The sequence below is a fragment of the Sciurus carolinensis genome, chromosome 2 (assembly GCF_902686445.1).
Source record: "Sciurus carolinensis chromosome 2, mSciCar1.2, whole genome shotgun sequence".
NCBI classification, from domain to species: Eukaryota; Metazoa; Chordata; class Mammalia; order Rodentia; family Sciuridae; genus Sciurus; species Sciurus carolinensis.
In genome coordinates, this window is record NC_062214.1 from 164,306,471 (window position 1) to 164,323,106 (window position 16,636).

At 44.2% G+C, this 16,636-nt stretch overlaps 1 protein-coding gene across 3 annotated transcripts in view; it reads left to right on the forward strand.

Moving 5' to 3' along the window:
- Fntb (farnesyltransferase, CAAX box, beta) overlaps positions 1-16,115 on the forward strand; it is a 67,311-nt gene extending 51,196 nt beyond the window's left edge. For all 3 annotated transcript variants that reach the window (XM_047540036.1, XM_047540037.1, XM_047540038.1), the window contains exons 8-12: positions 2,330-2,459; positions 3,790-3,922; positions 10,477-10,588; positions 11,843-11,957; positions 14,628-16,115. In XM_047540036.1, the coding sequence (XP_047395992.1) occupies positions 2,330-2,459; positions 3,790-3,922; positions 10,477-10,588; positions 11,843-11,957; positions 14,628-14,759 (622 nt within the window). In that variant the 3' untranslated portion in view covers positions 14,760-16,115. The remainder of the gene's footprint in view (positions 1-2,329; positions 2,460-3,789; positions 3,923-10,476; positions 10,589-11,842; positions 11,958-14,627) is intronic.
- Positions 16,116-16,636: the final 521 nt, after the last annotated feature.

Consider the following 16,636-nt stretch of genomic DNA (forward strand, 5'->3'; position numbering starts at 1 on the left):
CTCATCTCTCGCCCCATGTCCCACGTGGGCGAGGAAAAGGGTTCCTGTCAGAGGGATGGGCTGGCTGTGAAATAATATCTGAGAAATTTATTTATCATAAAGATGGGAGACAATTATCTTTTGAATCAGGGGCATGACTGACTGAGCTGTCCATAAGGGACTGGCTCTAACAAGACGGAGGAGCTTCTGTGAGAAACAGGATGGGGTGGAGTTAAGCAAGCCATTTTGCTCTCGCAGGTCAGTTCCAAGGCCTGCGAACTCCAGTGGTGAACCAACCTGTGGAAACCACATACTGCAGGCAATCTGGAACAATATTTCAAGATTGCCAGTTCCTAAGAGCCAGATTTCTGTGTCCAGTGGCTCAACCAAGCCTGGTTTTATTTGCAGGCCATGGATGGTGCCCCACACCCATCCATGTAAAAACAAAGGGAGGAAAAATGGAGCATGTATATGAGTGTGTGTGTGTGTGTGTGTGTGTGTGTGAGAGAGAGAGAGAGAGAGAGAGAGAGAGAGAGAGAGAGAGCGAGAGAGAGAGAGAGAAAGGGAGAGAGAAAGAGTGTGTCTGGAGAAAGGGAGGCTAAGGTTCAGGGATTAGGAGGTTAGATCGGGCAGGAATCCTTTTCATTATTTATTCTCTCATACTTTTAAAAGTTTGAGCTTTTTAAAAGAGTATTACCTTTTCAAGTAAAGAATTGTTAAGTAAAAGAAATATATTGAGATCCCTTGCATATTCTTTCAAACTTGAGCTCTTTCTCTACTCCAAGTAACCAAATGTAATGGAAAGAAAACTTATGGGATGGATGTTGGGGTGGCAGTAGAAGGTGAGGGACAGAGGAAGCTGAGGAATCCATCCAGGGCATGGAGTTGGTTTTAGACTCTGAATCTGACACCCTCCACCTGGGTCCTCTCTGCAGAAGACCAGTGAGTTCCAAGATGTCAGACCTCTAGGGAGAGGGACCTGGAAGACAGGAAGGCTTTACTGCTTCCATTTTCTCCTGCCTGGAAATTCTGTCGGCCCTTGGATTAAGGCCCCTTTTCCTACGCAGCCATGCTACAACAGACTGTGAGGTGACACCCACAGGGAGGGTGACTCTAGGTAAATACCTAGATTGCTGAAAGTAAAGTTCTACAGTGTCATGTGGAAATGTCCTTAAAATAAAATGTCTTCAATTCACAGATAACACATGTTCATTATAGGTGAGCAAAAAGATGAAATGTTTTGTGTTTGTATGTGTGTGCTGGGATCAAACCCAGGGCCTCGTGCATGCTAGGCAAGTGCTATACCCCTGAGTCACATCCCCAGCCCAGAAAGAAGAAACTTTGAATTATTTGTTATCTACCACCAAGAGATAACTACTTTTTTTGGTATATATTCTTTCAGAATTCTAGAAATGAAATCATATTCTTCACTGTCATTTTATAATGTCTTTCATATAATAAATGGAACATTTAAAAACATTCTGTAGTGTCATTTTAAATGACTGTAGTATTTCTGATGTACAGATGCATAATAATTTATATAACTAGTTCATGACTTTTGGACTTTTAAGTTGTACCCAACATTTTGCTGTTATAAATGAGAATACAACTGAACTTTTAGTCTGATTTTTGGATACTTTCTTATTTTGTAGAATTAAATCCTAGAAAAGGCCCTATATGGCTGGGCCAAAGATTATGTGTGTTTTTATGTCTAGAAAATATACTCAATATATAGTCTAACCCCAAATAATAGCTGTAATAACAAATGGATAATATGACTATATAGGAAATTATGATTTTATAAATAAAATTTAGTTTTGAAGATATGTATGTTGATTATAAGAACTTTTTTTTTTTTTTTTGCGGTACTGGGGATCGAACTCAGGGCCTTGTGCTTGCAAGGCAAGCACTCTACCAGCTGAGCTATCTCCCCAGCCCAGAAATTTTTGAAAGTAGAGAAAAATAAAAAGAATTATCACCTTTGTAGTCAGATTACCAGAATCAGCATTTTTTAATTTCATTTTAACTGGTTATCATGCTACATATAGGATTTTATACCTTTTTTCCCCAAAGAGAGAAAATCTGAGATACTATGTTTCTTATATAAGTAGCCTATTTCTAAATAATCAGGCTTTTTTGGATTGTTTTGTTGTTGATATTGTTGTTTTTGGAAAAGGCATCTCTAAAAGTCAGTAAGTCAGCACCTTTCCATTCATGGTGGTGGCAGCTTATGGCTTATGTCTTAATCTGAGCAGTGTCATTCTCTGCCATCTGGAATGTGGAGGGTTAGGGGACACTTATGCACATCCACCCACTGACCACTCAGTCTGCTTTTTCAATCTCTCCTTAGGTGTCAGAACTGGGAAGGTGGCATTGGCGGGGTGCCAGGGATGGAAGCCCACGGCGGCTATACTTTCTGTGGCCTGGCCGCGCTGGTAATCCTCAAGAAAGAACGCACCTTGAACTTGAAGAGCTTATTAGTAAGTGTTGACCCATAAATGTTAGTATCCATCTTACCAAACTACTCTTCCCTCTGTTTACTTTGGAATAACTAGGATTGCTAGCTGAAAGATTTTATGATCCATGTAGCCAAGCAAAACAGAGCCAACCCATGGGCTTAGGCACTAGAAGAAATCAGTCTGGCTTGTAAACAGTTAAGCTGTGGGGTAAATAAAAATGGAGAATAGACTCCCCGTGTGGTGCCTGCTTTCTCTCCTCTTGAGTTACACTGAGCCCATTCCCATTAAATGGCACTGTCACTAAAGCACTGGTTCATTTAAGATGGCCTGTGGATGTCCCTGCCTGAACCTGCAGTGCGGTTTTTTTAGGATTGTAGTCCCCTCTAGGCGAGTGTTGCTATGAACAGGAATATGACCTAAACTATAAGTATTGAGGGAGGGCTGGACGCCTTCTCCAGAGCCTCTCCTGTCTACTTTCAGGAACTCAAATCTTAAAACCCACTGTGAACCTTTCAGTTCATTAAGGCAGCCTGTGGCCCATAGCTGGTGGCTGGAACTGATTTGGGTGCTGGGGAGGGAAGGAAATGTCCTGTCTGCTCAGCCAGTTGGTTTTCTCATTCTCTATAGGCCAAACCCATTGCAATCCTGATATTAGTAGTAGAGTGTTTAGAAAACTTGGAGATGAGTGAGGAATGGCCATATCATGCGTTACCACTGAGTGACATCCAGTGTCAATCTACAGCGTCAGAGAATTAAGACTTTCTTATATCGGCCAGCCAGGTTGGAGAATGGGAGGTTAGACTGGGCAGTCATCATCTGATAATGAGGATAAATGTCTTCTACTTCCAGTTCTGCTGGTAACTTGCTAAAAGACTTGGGGTGAATGTCCTTAGGTACCAAGAAAAAGCAGGAACAGTTTGAGATCACCTGATGAGATATAGCACAGAATTCCATTTATCCGCTTTGAATAAACTTCCCTAAGCAGAAAAGTGATGAGAACAGAGCTGCTGGTCTCGCCTTAGATTTCCTACGTGAGCTGTGTTTAAGAGAGTTCTGCAGAGCTCCTTAGGAACCAGCGTGGCCCCTGTGTTCTCCCAGCATCAGCTCCACTTTGGAATACAGGAAAAGATGGTTGTCTGTTAGATGCTAAGCAGAGGTCTGCGCTGATTGCCTGCGGTTTAAATGGCTGTGGCAATGAGTAGAGGGACAGGAAGAAAGCCAGAGCCCCTAAACTTGAGGGTCAACCATGTGTTGGGGAGCCCTTCTCACAGATTGGCCCCTGGAGACCCTATCTTGGTGGATTTTGTCTCTTTCGGCTTACAGCTGCCCCTCCCATCTGTCTCATTCTCAGCAATGGGTGACAAGCCGGCAGATGCGATTTGAAGGTGGATTTCAGGGCCGCTGCAACAAGCTGGTGGATGGCTGCTACTCCTTCTGGCAGGCGGGGCTCCTACCCCTGCTCCACCGTGCTCTGCATGCGCAAGGTGAGCCCAGGTGCTGTTAGGTGGGGCCAGACAGTTGCCTCCATACTAACCAAGTCAAGAAGCCAGAGCACTTGCTTGGAGGGGTTGGAATGAACTCTCCGGGATTTGGGGTGCTTGGTGTGGGACCTCCTGGGACATGGGGATTTAGTTTCAGTGGTTTGATGTCATCCATCCGACTGAGGCAGGATGGGCTCGCTCTAGCTAAGCTGCTGAGGTGGGGCCGGGCTGTGCTGTTATCTGGAGGAAGCAGTCACTCCTGCCCCAGGGTGACTGCCACCTCAGCTGGGTGTGAAGCCACAGCTTCCAACACAGCTGCATTTGGTCCTGTCAGAGCTTATAAACTTACACTGTGCATACGGTCACAGCAGTGACAGGAAAGACGCCGGATGAAGGGGTAAGAACCAGAACCCAGGGGGGAAGATCTGCCACGTGTTGCTGGCTGCATGGTTGTCACCTTGGGAAATGTTTTATTTACAACTCGTTGAGCAATCCCAGATGGGAGCTTGTTCCACACGCACCAGTGGAGTGGAGAGTCTTCACTCCTTTCTGTGGGGTCTCACATGGGGATGCGAAACCAATGTAGACAGCAAGCAAAAACTCTAGGAACATTCTGTCCTTTTCTTTTGAAACTTCAGGCAGCCTGCTGCCTCCTGCCTGCTCTGGCTCATTTACTTTCTGTAAGAACAGGGTGTCTCTTGAGTACGCTGGTGGGAGAGGGGAAGTCATGGCTGTCCCGCTGGGTGCTAATCTGTTCCTGTGGGGAGATCCCTGCGCCCAGAGGGAAGCTTTTCTTTGGACTCAGTTGGGTAATTAATTGCTCAAGTGTAAAAGATGAGATTATTTTCTTCTGCTCCTCCCATGCTTCCCTTCCCCCTCCATTTGTCCTTTTTAAACCCCATTCTTTAGTTTTCTCATTTCATTGGAGTTGTGGCCACTTCTGAAACTTGATTAAACAGTCTCCGTCCTGTCTTCCCAGCCTGGGGTTACTGGCTTTAGATCTCAGGGTATTAAGGCAGATAATTCCCCTGTCTGTAGAGCTTGCACAATCTCTGGCTTGATCACTAGAAGGGATGTCAGGAATTCTCTCAGAGTCCAGTGTTTCCAAAATAGAAATAACTTGGGGTGTTGGTGATCTCTTTATTTGGAACTGGTGAGGCCAAGCACCTGGGGAAGCTGTCAGTCTTTTACAGACCTGCCCTTGGCAGGGATAAGATGTCATAAATCTGCAGTGCCAGGGAATCCTAGAACTGTAACAGAGGCACTACCCACCAAAGCCTCCTGGGGGCACTGGCTAGCACTATGTGCATTGAAACTCAAGTTCTGAAGGACTTAGTCACATTTAAAGGTTTGCCTATGGAAAAGGCTACCTGGCGATCTTGGTGCTTCTAGATTGTTCCATCGCCTGGGAGAAAGCTCAAGTTGTACCTACGATTCTTCCATTCCTCAGAAACTGAGTTTCTGGGACATGGAACAGACTGAAGTCTGGGATGAAGTGATGTGTTTTGAGTTGTAGGCAAAATTACAGACTTGGGAGTCAAAAGGAGATGCCTTGTGGAAACATTAACTCTATACGGTGATCATAGTAGGTTTCAAAACATTATGTGCATAATCTTATTTTTAGTGAAGAATTGTGGCTCATAAAAAATTATTAGACTCTGGGGGGCTGGAGATGTGACTCAGTGGTAGAGCGCTTGCCTGGCATGTGTGAGGCCCTGGGTTTGATCCTCAACACTGCATATAAATAAACAAACAAACAAAATAAAAGATCCACTGACAACTAAAAAATGATGTTTATTTTCTCTATTTTTTTGTTTGCATTTCCTATTTTTCCTACAGTTGATAGGTATTTCTTGTACAAAGAAAAACAACAAAAACTGCTAGGCATGGTGGCACACACCTGTAATCCCAACTCTCAGGAGGCTGAGGCAGGAGGATCACAAATTCAAGGACAGCCTTGGCAACTTAGCAAGACTGTCTCAAAGTACAATTTTTTAAAAAAGGCTAGGAAGTAGTTCAGTGGTAGAGCGCTTGCCAGCATGCATGAGACCCTGGGTTCATTCCTCAGTACTGCAACAGCAGCAACAACGACAACAACAAACGAAAACAACAAAAAATTATTTTACAAAAGAAGGGTAGTTCTATAAACAAAACAAGTAGTAGGCTGGGTGTGGTGGTGCACCCCTGTAATCCCAGCAGCTCAGGAGGCTGAAGCAGGAAGAGCTCAAGTTCAGCGTTAGCCTCAGCAACTTACAAGACACTAAGCAACTCTGTGAGATCCTCTTTAAGTAAAATATAAAAAAGGGCTGGGGATGTGATTTAGTGGTTAAGTGCTCCGGGGTTCAATCCCCAATACCAAACAAAAACAAACAATTAGTAGGATAGGAAAAATATTTGTGACAAATGATCAAGAGATAATTTGAAAAATATAAATCAATAAGAAAATCGATTAAAGGATCAGAACACACAGGCCCTAGAAAAGGAGGCACTGTTATTACTGCTTTTTCTATTACATGTGCTCCCATTAGTGGCAGCTGAGATTTCTCAGGTACTTACCATATGCCAGGGCCTGTTTGACATACATTTTCTCATTTGATCCTCAGAACAGCCCTATGAAATAGATACTTTTGACATTCCCGTTTTGCAGATGTGAAAATAAAGTACATGAGGTTAAGTGACATGCTTAAAATAACCTGACTGCCACCTACAAAGTTTAATAGGTCGTTGTGTGACTCTAGACCAGCTGGCATCAGAGCCCTACTTATAACACTGCAGATGGCCATTAATTCAACCAAAAGTTGTTCAGCTCATTTACAGTTAAAGAAATGCAAATCAGAGCTGTGGGATACTATTCCTTTTTATTTTCATATTGGCAGAGATTTAAAATTTTGATGCCCTATGTCGGGGACAGTGGGAGACAGGTGTATTTGTGCTATTGAGTGGGGAAGTAAATAGTTGCATCAATTTTGGGAGGCAGTTTGGAGACATACCCTGCTTTTAAAACTTTCTGCTTTTTGATTTTTGTTTTGCCATATGCATTGCTACTTGTATTTTTTGATGCTGGTGATCAAATTTAGTGTGTATGCACACTTCCATCGAGCTACAACCCCAGCCACAAATACATTTTTTTTTCTTTTTAGACATACCTAGCACAGCATGCATGAAGCTAGGCAATCCCCAGCACCATTAAAAAAAAAAAAAAAAAAAAGTGAGCTATGATTATATTGCTAACTAAAAAGAAGAAAGCTTAATACAGTGCAGCACAGGAGTCTAGGGCATTCCCAGACTCAGCAAGTGACCATCAATATCTCATAACTTCTTTCCACCTGTCAAAGACAATATTTGAGTAGAAGAATTGAATTATTATTAATCACTTTAAAATATTCAATGATGACTATTACAGAGCCGTTTTTGTGGAGCAGTAAGAAAGCAACAGCCTGCAAGCTTCTACTGGATTGATGGTTGCTAATTGATGGTATGTTCTTTGGGACGTACCCTAGGATGTTTCTCATCCACCTGTGAAATTGAGCTACATGTTGCTGCACCTGTCATTTTTGTTTGGAAAGACTCAATTTCTTAGATGAAAGGAAACTTGGAAATGAAAAATGACATTATAATGGGAATCTATAATTTAGGGACAAGGTATAAAGGATGTTAAAGGCTGATTCCATGCAGAGTTATCACCTCATAATCATTATCTTCCTTCTTGCCCTGGTTATATGAGATTCAGGTTCAGAGCTCTGAACCTTTAAACTTCAATAATGTAGGAAATAACTGAAACACAAACATAGCATTTTCTTTTTAGATTCCATTGTTAGTCATAAATTGTCATTTACCTTATAATAATAGTCTTTAATTTGTTGCAGGGAATGAAATAAGGATATATTTTGTACAGAATGTTTAAGTTAGCATAACATTGAAATGAATATGCTTTTAAAGTCACAGCTCTATGGCAGTAAGTCACATCCCATAGGTTCACCATGGACAGGTTACAATTCAGTGGTTATTAATATATTTGTAGAATTGTGCAGCCATCATCATAGTTTAGAACACTCTTAACACCCCCCCCAAAAAACCTATCCCAATTAAATTTGCTTCTTTATACAAGAAATCAGAGAAAAAATAATAGCATGATAACAATGTAACGTGTGCGTGTGTTATATTTGAAACTTACATAATCAAAACAAAAAAGCAAAAGGGAGAAATAGGTACAACATGTTTCAGACAAAAGGTAAATATGATAAAAAGCTAGATTAATAAAATTGAGTATTGGTCTTAGAAGACAAAGGACAAGTAGACTCTCTCAAAAGGAAATGAAACTAGTAAACCAAAGTTATGGGAAAATTACACCCTGATTAGTAATCAAAGGCATGCTAAGCAAAATAAATGATCAGATCCTATTTCTTTTTACCATTTTAGTTGCTGAGAACTTTTTTTTAAGTGAGCAGTGCTGGCGGTAGTAGTAAAATTTAAAATTTTTCTGGTACCTATGTAAGTTCTTAAAGCAGTTTATCAGGATTTATTATGAGCTTTAAAAATGTTTATGCCTTTTAAAAGTTCTGTTCTGGGCAATGTATTTGAAGAAAATTATCCTACACATTGAGAATATTCACAAAGATGTGTAGTGTGGCATTTCCTGTAATTGCAAAGAACTGGGAAGCAACCTTGGAAGTAAGTAAAGGAAGACAGGGAAGCCCTACCATGTATGGGTGTGTTTTCCACAAACTCAGCTGTGCTAACAGTGGGGGAAAGAGGAAGGGAATTGAAGTAATGAGAGCGCATCAGAAAGCACATGTCTGGCGTGAGCCTGCCTGGGTGACGCTGCGTGCCTCTGGAGATGTGCGTCTCACTGGGCCTGGTTCTTGTGTCAGGTGTTAAAGGTGAGTAGCGTCACTACTCCAAATGTCAGGCAGCCACTGCCCCTCACCTCGAGTTCAACCTGGGAAACAGCAATTGCTTCCCAGGACTTCCCCATCTCCTCCCCCCAACCCGCCCCTTTTTTAAGAGACAGGGTCTGACTGTGTTGTTCCAGCTGACCCTGAACTCCTGGGCTTAAGCAGTACTCCTGCCTCTTGTGACTCTTTTAAGAAAACAAAATGTGTGACTCTTTTAAGAAAACAAAAAATCGGGTGAGGGGTGTAGCTCACTGGTAGAATGCTTGCCTGGCATGGGCAGTACCAAAAAACAAAACAAAAAATTGAATTTTTAAAAAATTATTTTGTAATTAAATATTTTGCTTACATACGCACTATATACCATATTTACTGTAAACTTTATAAATAGATCTTTATGCCCATATCCATGAGTTTTATGACTTGGTTACATTGTATATCCACTTGAGATACTGCATGGCTATTCATAGTGACGGTCATGAAGATTACGTAGCAGAAGAGAAGTTTATGTCTTTAGTGTTATGTAAAAAACACAAGATACAAAGTTACAGTAGTTATCTCTATAGAATACATAGAAACAAGAAGACTTGAAGAAAAGAAGATCAGTTTTCAGTTGCCATTTACAGATTATTGATATCTTTGTGGCCCAGGTATTAAAGTATAAAATCCACCAAAGACTTACAGCAGGGGAAGGAGGGGGAGACATATTGGGGAATGATATTGGCCAAATTATATTGTTATATTATGTGCTCATACCAATATGTAACAGCAGCCCCCTCATTGGGTATAATTGTAATGCACCAATAAAAATGTGGAAAGAAAACAAAACAACTAAGACGTACTGTATATCTTATATCTGTATTTAAAAAAAAATCATTCTCTGCACACACCTGTGCGATGGCAAGTCATCCCTCCTGATAACTACCTGGCCCAAAGAATTCTCGACTTAACTGGCTGAACTTGAGAGTGAAGAAGCCTAATTGCTTACTTCGTAGTATCCCAGAATGGCCAGTTTGCCCTTGGGGTGTCATATGATGCAGGAGGGCAATTACTACTAATGCTTCTTAGGAAAAATTTTTGAGCCAAGAGAAAAATTAGTGCAGTGTCATGTACCTGTGGTCCCAGCTATGCTATTGCCCAAGAATTCCACCAGCCTGGGCAATATAGCAAGATCCTGTCTCAGAAAGGGAAAGAAAAACTGGAGAATTCCCTCTTGAGATAGATTAAGGTCAGGCTTAGAAAAACAGGAGAAGAAATAGAATTTGTTACTCCTGCTAACAATTCCCTTAGCTACTTAGAGTCTGGTTAACAAGTTTCAGAGATAGGCTAGAGCCACTGTCTTTAGGAGCCCAGAGTAAACAGTGATGGACAGTTCTGGAGCAGTAATAGGGTCAGCCCACGAAGGTAAGTAAGCAGCTGGTTCACTGCCTGCTGGAGATGTGGCTTACGATCACAATCCAAGTTAACAGCGAATACTTCAAGGCAAGTGAAATACCCTTTGAACAGCTGCTCTTTGACGCATGTCATGAAGATAGCCTGCATACAAGAACGGGTGGAAGAAGAGGGAAACCCTGACTGTTCCTACCGGGTAAAAAAAAATCACAAATAACCATTGGTACTTGGCTAGCCCTGCCAGGCCCTTCCTGACCCTTCGCCCTTCCACAGGTGACCCTGCCCTCAGCATGAGCCACTGGATGTTCCATCAGCAGGCCCTGCAGGAGTACATTCTCATGTGCTGCCAGTGTCCTGCTGGGGGGCTCCTGGATAAACCTGGCAAGTGAGTGCCTTCTCTCTGGGAGGGAGGAAGGGAGGGAGGGAGAAGGCAGGAGGGTAGTGTACACCTCAGGCTTTAGAGGGCCAGGGTATCCCTTTCCATCTGGCTGTTTAGTGCTAGTGTTGAGTGGGAAATGCACCCCAAGTTGGGAGCATCAAATGCCTTTTTCTTTTTTGGTACCAGGGTTTGAACTCAGGGGCACTTGACCACTGAGCCACATCCCCAGCCCATTTTGTATTTTATTTAGCGACAGGATCTCACTGAGTTGCTTAGTGCCTTCCTTCTGCTGAGGTTGGCTTTGAACTCATGATCCTCCTGCCTCAGCCTCCCCAGCTACTGGGATTACAGGCGTGTGCACTGTGCTTGACCATCGAGTGCTATAGATCCCATACTTCCCACTCACATGTGTCCTCCTCCCCGAGAGAGGTGAATGCATTGGTGGCTTTCTTTTCCTTTCCTTTTTTTTTTTTTTTTTTTTTTTTTTTGTTGAACCAAATTGGCTTAAATAGAACAGGATGCAGGTTGGGGATAGGGCATAGCTCAGTGGCAGAGCACTTGCCCAGTACAGAAAGCCCTGTGTTCAATTCCTAGCACAGGGATGGGGGGTAGGGGAAAAGGGCGAGATGGGGACAGACCCAGAACTCTAAAACCCCCAGTGTTTTAAAGACACTGTAATCATAACAACTCTTACAGAGTAAAGTAAATGACTAAACTCAAATCCAGGATGCTCCTTGTACTCTAATAAAGGGAAAAGGGAAATCCCTTTTCCATTATATTCTAGCTAAACGTGGGTGCGCACACACACGTACACACACCCTGCTGCTGTTGGCATCCAGATAAATTGCTGGGCCTGTATCTCTCCTGGAAGAATGTGGCTAATTTCTACACGTTTTTCTAGAAATATTAATTTAGCACTAGCACTACTTCTGGAGAACGCTTTCCAGAGGCAGTGAGGCCAACCCTAAAGTTACAGCCCCTTGCTTGGGGTATAAGCTCAGTGGTAGAACACTTGCCTAGTGTGTCTAAAGCCCTAGGTTCAATCCCTAGCATCACAAGAAAAACGATAATATAAAATTATAGTCTTGCGGTTTGGAAGAGCTGGAGGATGGGGCTTTTAAATCCACTGCCAAGGAAAAGCCATGCTTCCTCAGCCACGGGGAGGATGAGGGTGGGATGTGTGATGGAGCCCTGGGCCTTTGGACTTACGTGGTTACCTTCAGCGGAGGAGCACCCACTCAGTGCTGCCTGTCCTTGCAGGTCCCGGGACTTCTACCACACCTGCTACTGCTTGAGCGGCTTGTCCATTGCCCAGCACTTTGGTAGTGGAGCCATGTTGCACGATGTGGTCCTGGGTGTGCCTGAAAATGCTCTGGTAAGTCGGGATGACAGGGGACTTCAGAGCAGCTCCTGCAGAATTGGGTGTGCTCCCTGTGGGGCCAGGCTGGAAGCTTGCAGTCCCAGCCTCCTTACATACTGTAGCTCACCAGTGAGGCTGTGGTCTTGGAGGAAATGCACCTCTAAGAAACCAGAGTTCCCGTGGGTAGTCTGAGCTGTGACAGAGGTTTTGTGCCTTTATTCCAGAGTTGAGGATTCAGACCCCTATCTGCCATCAGTGCCTCTCTGGGGAGGGCACAGTTACTGTTTTTCAGACACAGACTGAATCTAAGCTGACCTGTAGCAGTGTGCGCAGGGCATGGCCTTCAGTGTGCAGCTCTCTCCCCTGGGGGTCTCGGCTTAGGTGCCAACTCTTCACATGTGCTGCTGTAGCGCCTCCTTCATTCCCTCATGGCACTCCCCACAGTTTGCCATGTATTTGTTCAATGCACATTTGTCTGCTTCCCTCAGAACAAATCAGTGCTGCCAGGTGCGGTGGTGCACGCCTGTAATCCCAGCAGCTCGGGAGGCTGAAACAGGAGGATTGTAAGTTTCAAAGCAGCCTCCGCAATTTAGTGAGGACCTGAACAACTCAGTCAGACCCTGTCTCTAAATAAAATACAAAAAGGCTGGGGATGTGGCTCAGTGGGTTTGGGAGTGTGACTCAAGGGTTTGAGTTCAATCCAGATAATGGGGGGGCGGGGGGGACCAGTCCCAGGCTGGGACATAATGCAGTGGGAGAGTGCTTGCCTAGCGTGTGTAAGCAAAGCCTTGGGTTCTACCCCCAGCAGTAGAAACAAAAGCTTTTTAAACTTTCTTTTGTTGTGGTGGCACATGCCTGTAATCCTAGCCTCTTGGGAAGCTGAGGCAGGAGAATCATAAGTTTGAGGCTAACTTGGTCAACTTAGACCCTGTCTTCAAAAAAATTATTCAAGCTGGTACAATGGCGCATGCCTGTAATCCCAGCAGATTGGGATGCCAAGACAGGAGGATCACAAGTTCCAGGACAACCTCAGCAATTTAGCAAGACCCCAGGCATGTAGTGAGACCCTGTTTAAAATAAACAAAAATCTCTGGAGATGTGGCTCAGTGGTAAAGTACCCTTGGGTTAAATCTCTAGTATCAAAATTAAAAAAAAAAAAAAACTGTTCAGTTTATCTGAATTTTTATGTTTTGGCATGAAAATGCTCATAGTATTATATTTAAAAGTTTTAGGGCTGGAGTTGTAGCTCAGTACTTGCCTAGCATGTGTGAGGTACTGGGTTTGATCCTTAGCGACACAGAAAAATAAAGGTATTGTATGCATCTACAACTTAAAAAAATTTTTTTTTTAAGTCTTTGCTGCCATTATGTTCCCTTCATTCTCCCAGTGTGGGACATTCCTGAATATTGGCCCAGAATTCTGACTCAAAATTGACATTCCTTTTGCATTTCTGTTGATGAAATGGAACAATGTAAATTAATTTAAATATGATCTACACCCTTACTACATAATACATTTGTGGTCCTTTTTCTTGATTATAAATATAAATACATGTTTATTATCTTAATAATTGGAATATATATAAAAGTATAAATAAAACAATTAAAAACAGTCATCTTGTGATGGCACACACCTATAATCCCAGTGACTCAGGAGGCTGAAGTACGACTGCAAGTTCGAGGTCAGCCTGGGCAGCTTAGACCCCTTCTCAAAATAAAAAGGGGTGGGGATGTAGCTTAGTGGTTGAGTGCTTGCCTCGCATGTGAAAGACCTTGTATTCAATCCCTAGTACTGCAAAAACAATTTTGGTGTATTTTCAGTTTTTACCTATTCATATATATCACATCTGTAAACAAATTTTAAAAGTGAAATTTTATATAGTGTGTACCTGTTTTTCTCACTTAACATGTTAAAGATTAAACATCCATAATCTGAACATTCAAAATCCAAAATGCTCCAAAGTCTGTGTCATGTCAGCATGGGGCTGAGGATGTAGCTCAGTGGTAGAGCTTGTGCTTAGCATGTGCAAAGCCCTGGGTTCCATCTCCAGCACCCCACCCCCCATTAAAAAAAACCAAAAAACAAAACTTGTATTTTGGGTTTTTGGATTAGATATGCTAAACTGGTCAAGTCTGTGTGATTATTCCAAAATCTGAAAACTCCAGAATATGAAACACTTTGGTACCATACATTCATATAAGGGATGCTCAACCTGTGTAAGCATTTGTCCATATCATTAAATATCTGAAAGCATGTATTTCAGTGGCTGTATACGCTGGGCACAGTGGCACATACCTGTAATCCCAGCTACTCAGGAGATTGAGGCAGGAGGATCATACGTTTTGAGACTAGCCATAGCAGTGTAGTTAGACCCTACCTCAAAAAATGAAAAGGGCTGGGAATGTCGCCCAGTGGTAGAGTGCTCACCTAGCATGAAGGCTCTGGTTCAATCCCCAGTGCCGCAAAACCAGAGTAGGGGGTGGAATGGCTGCTTAACAGTTTCCTGTGTCCCATGTTCTATAAAATGTTTTTAGTAAATACTCATTTTTGAACATTTGGGCCTAGAGATATATCTTTGTGTGGTTGCTGATGATTCCTTAAATTCTTTGTAGTACTTTTCAGGGGAGGATATACATGTTTCCAAGGGCCACCAGAGTGACGAGTTGGCATCTGTTCTCTTTGCAGCAGCCCACTCACCCCGTCTACAACATTGGACCAGACAAGGTGATCCAGGCCACCACGCACTTTCTGCAGAAGCCAGTTCCAGGCTTTGAGGAGCCTGAGGGTGAGGCGACAGCAGAGCCTGCAACTGATTAGAGGACCTGGGCTGGGTCCCCGCCGCTCTGTGCTCACCCGCCTCCCCGGTCAGACAAGGTTCATGCATTTCGATACAAGGTGCGGTCTGTGCTACACAAGCAGTAAGCACTGCGGAGCGGTGGCTCTCTTTATCTTTTCTTGTCAAAACAAAACCAGCGGCTCTTGGTTTGAAGTACACAGTGGCGAGGTTTGGAGGTACCCAGTGGCGTGTTTTTTAAAATTCTCTTCACACCTGCCAAACCAAAAATGTGTCAGCCATTGCAGTGAGGTTGGGGAACAGTGCGCGCTGGAAGGAAGCGGCCCCTCCCCGCCAGCCCTCCAGCCTGGACGGCCACCTTGAAATGAATGGTGTCTATGGGTGTCACTGCATCCACAGCCACTGCTGCGCCTCCCGTCTGCACTCCACCATCAAATCACCAGATGGGGCACCCTTCCTTGATGGAAATTGGTCTGCACCATGCCAGGGTGGGGCTTTGGATCCCACCAAAATGAGTTCCTTGGAAGAGACTATGGCGGGGCTGCACTAGGAGGTGCTTCTGCCTCTTCTCCCACCTTGGCGATTTGCAAGGGACAGGAGCCAAGAGTAGCGGGAGAAGGGTCTCCTTGAATTGAGAGTCCATGCCCCTCAACCCTGGGCAACTGAGCCTTCGAGGCTGCACTTGGTGCACAGGCAAGACTGGCTGTGGCCTCAGGTGTGGTGACTTAGACCCGGGAAACCAATTATGAATAGAAAATGAACCTCTAGTTCAGCTCTGCCTCAGAGGAAGCAGGCCCCAGTGCCCAGCCCCCTGCCCCTCCCCATCATGTACGGTGAAAAGCCCCTAAGGTCCTCAGGGCAGTGCCCGAAGCTGGGGCCCTTCTCCATGTTTCCATCTTTCTCCCACTACACTCCCAACCCATCCTCCTCCAAGACAGTGTTGTCTTTTCTCGCCCAGAGTATTAACACTACTAAGTCTTTCACCTTAATTTATGACTCAGGATTCATTCCCGTCCTGCCCACTAGAGGCTCACAGAAATAAAACCAAGTGCTGGACAGCTGGCTGCTGCTAGGCAGGGCCGTGTGAATGGCCAGTGGCAGTGAGTGCCGCCTGGGCGAGGCCCACAGAGCCTCTGCTGCTTCCTGTATTGAGCCCTCTGCAGTCAGTGGGGCACTACCTTTGGTCATCTGTCCACTGCTACAGTCACAGCAAGCTCCACATCACTGTCCCGGCCTTCGTGTGAGCCACTGTGAGCGATAGGCAGACAGAAGCGTGGAGATGCAGCGTGAGGCTCTTCTCAGAACCTGGCCTCTAATTCCCTATTGCTTTGGTGTATTGGGCTACATAATACCTTCTTGAAATAATAAAAAAAAATAACATTTTCTATGATGTCACTTGTGATCTGTGTCGAGAAAATTTCTTCAGAATGTCCCTTCGGAAGTTATGAAGGTTGCTCTTGGGAGTGCCAGCTTCCTCCTGAGCAAGATCCCAGACCATTCCTGTTGGCAGTTACAAAGGGGCAGGGCTGGAAGTCTGCCCTCACACACCTCCTCCTTCGGTGGAGGAAGCAGGGGCTCCAACAAGGACTCAGATGCTTCGTAAGCTCTCTGGAGCAGCTCAGTTTACTTTGGTCCCAGCATTGCACACATTTCAACATCTGCCTGTATCTAACTGAGCAGGGATTGTGCTCCAGAGCCCCAGAGAGGGCATTCTGCAATGGTGGGTGGGTGAATGTCCTGGCCAGAGAAAGGGGTTGGCACAGGGACAGGTTAGAATCCTGTGGTCACCTGCCTTTTCCTCATCTGGAGGAAGGGTAAGAAGGCAGGTAGTCTGGCCTGCTGCTTGGGGGGAGAGGAGAGGGTGTCCTCTGAGAACACCCACATCCGCACATCACAGATC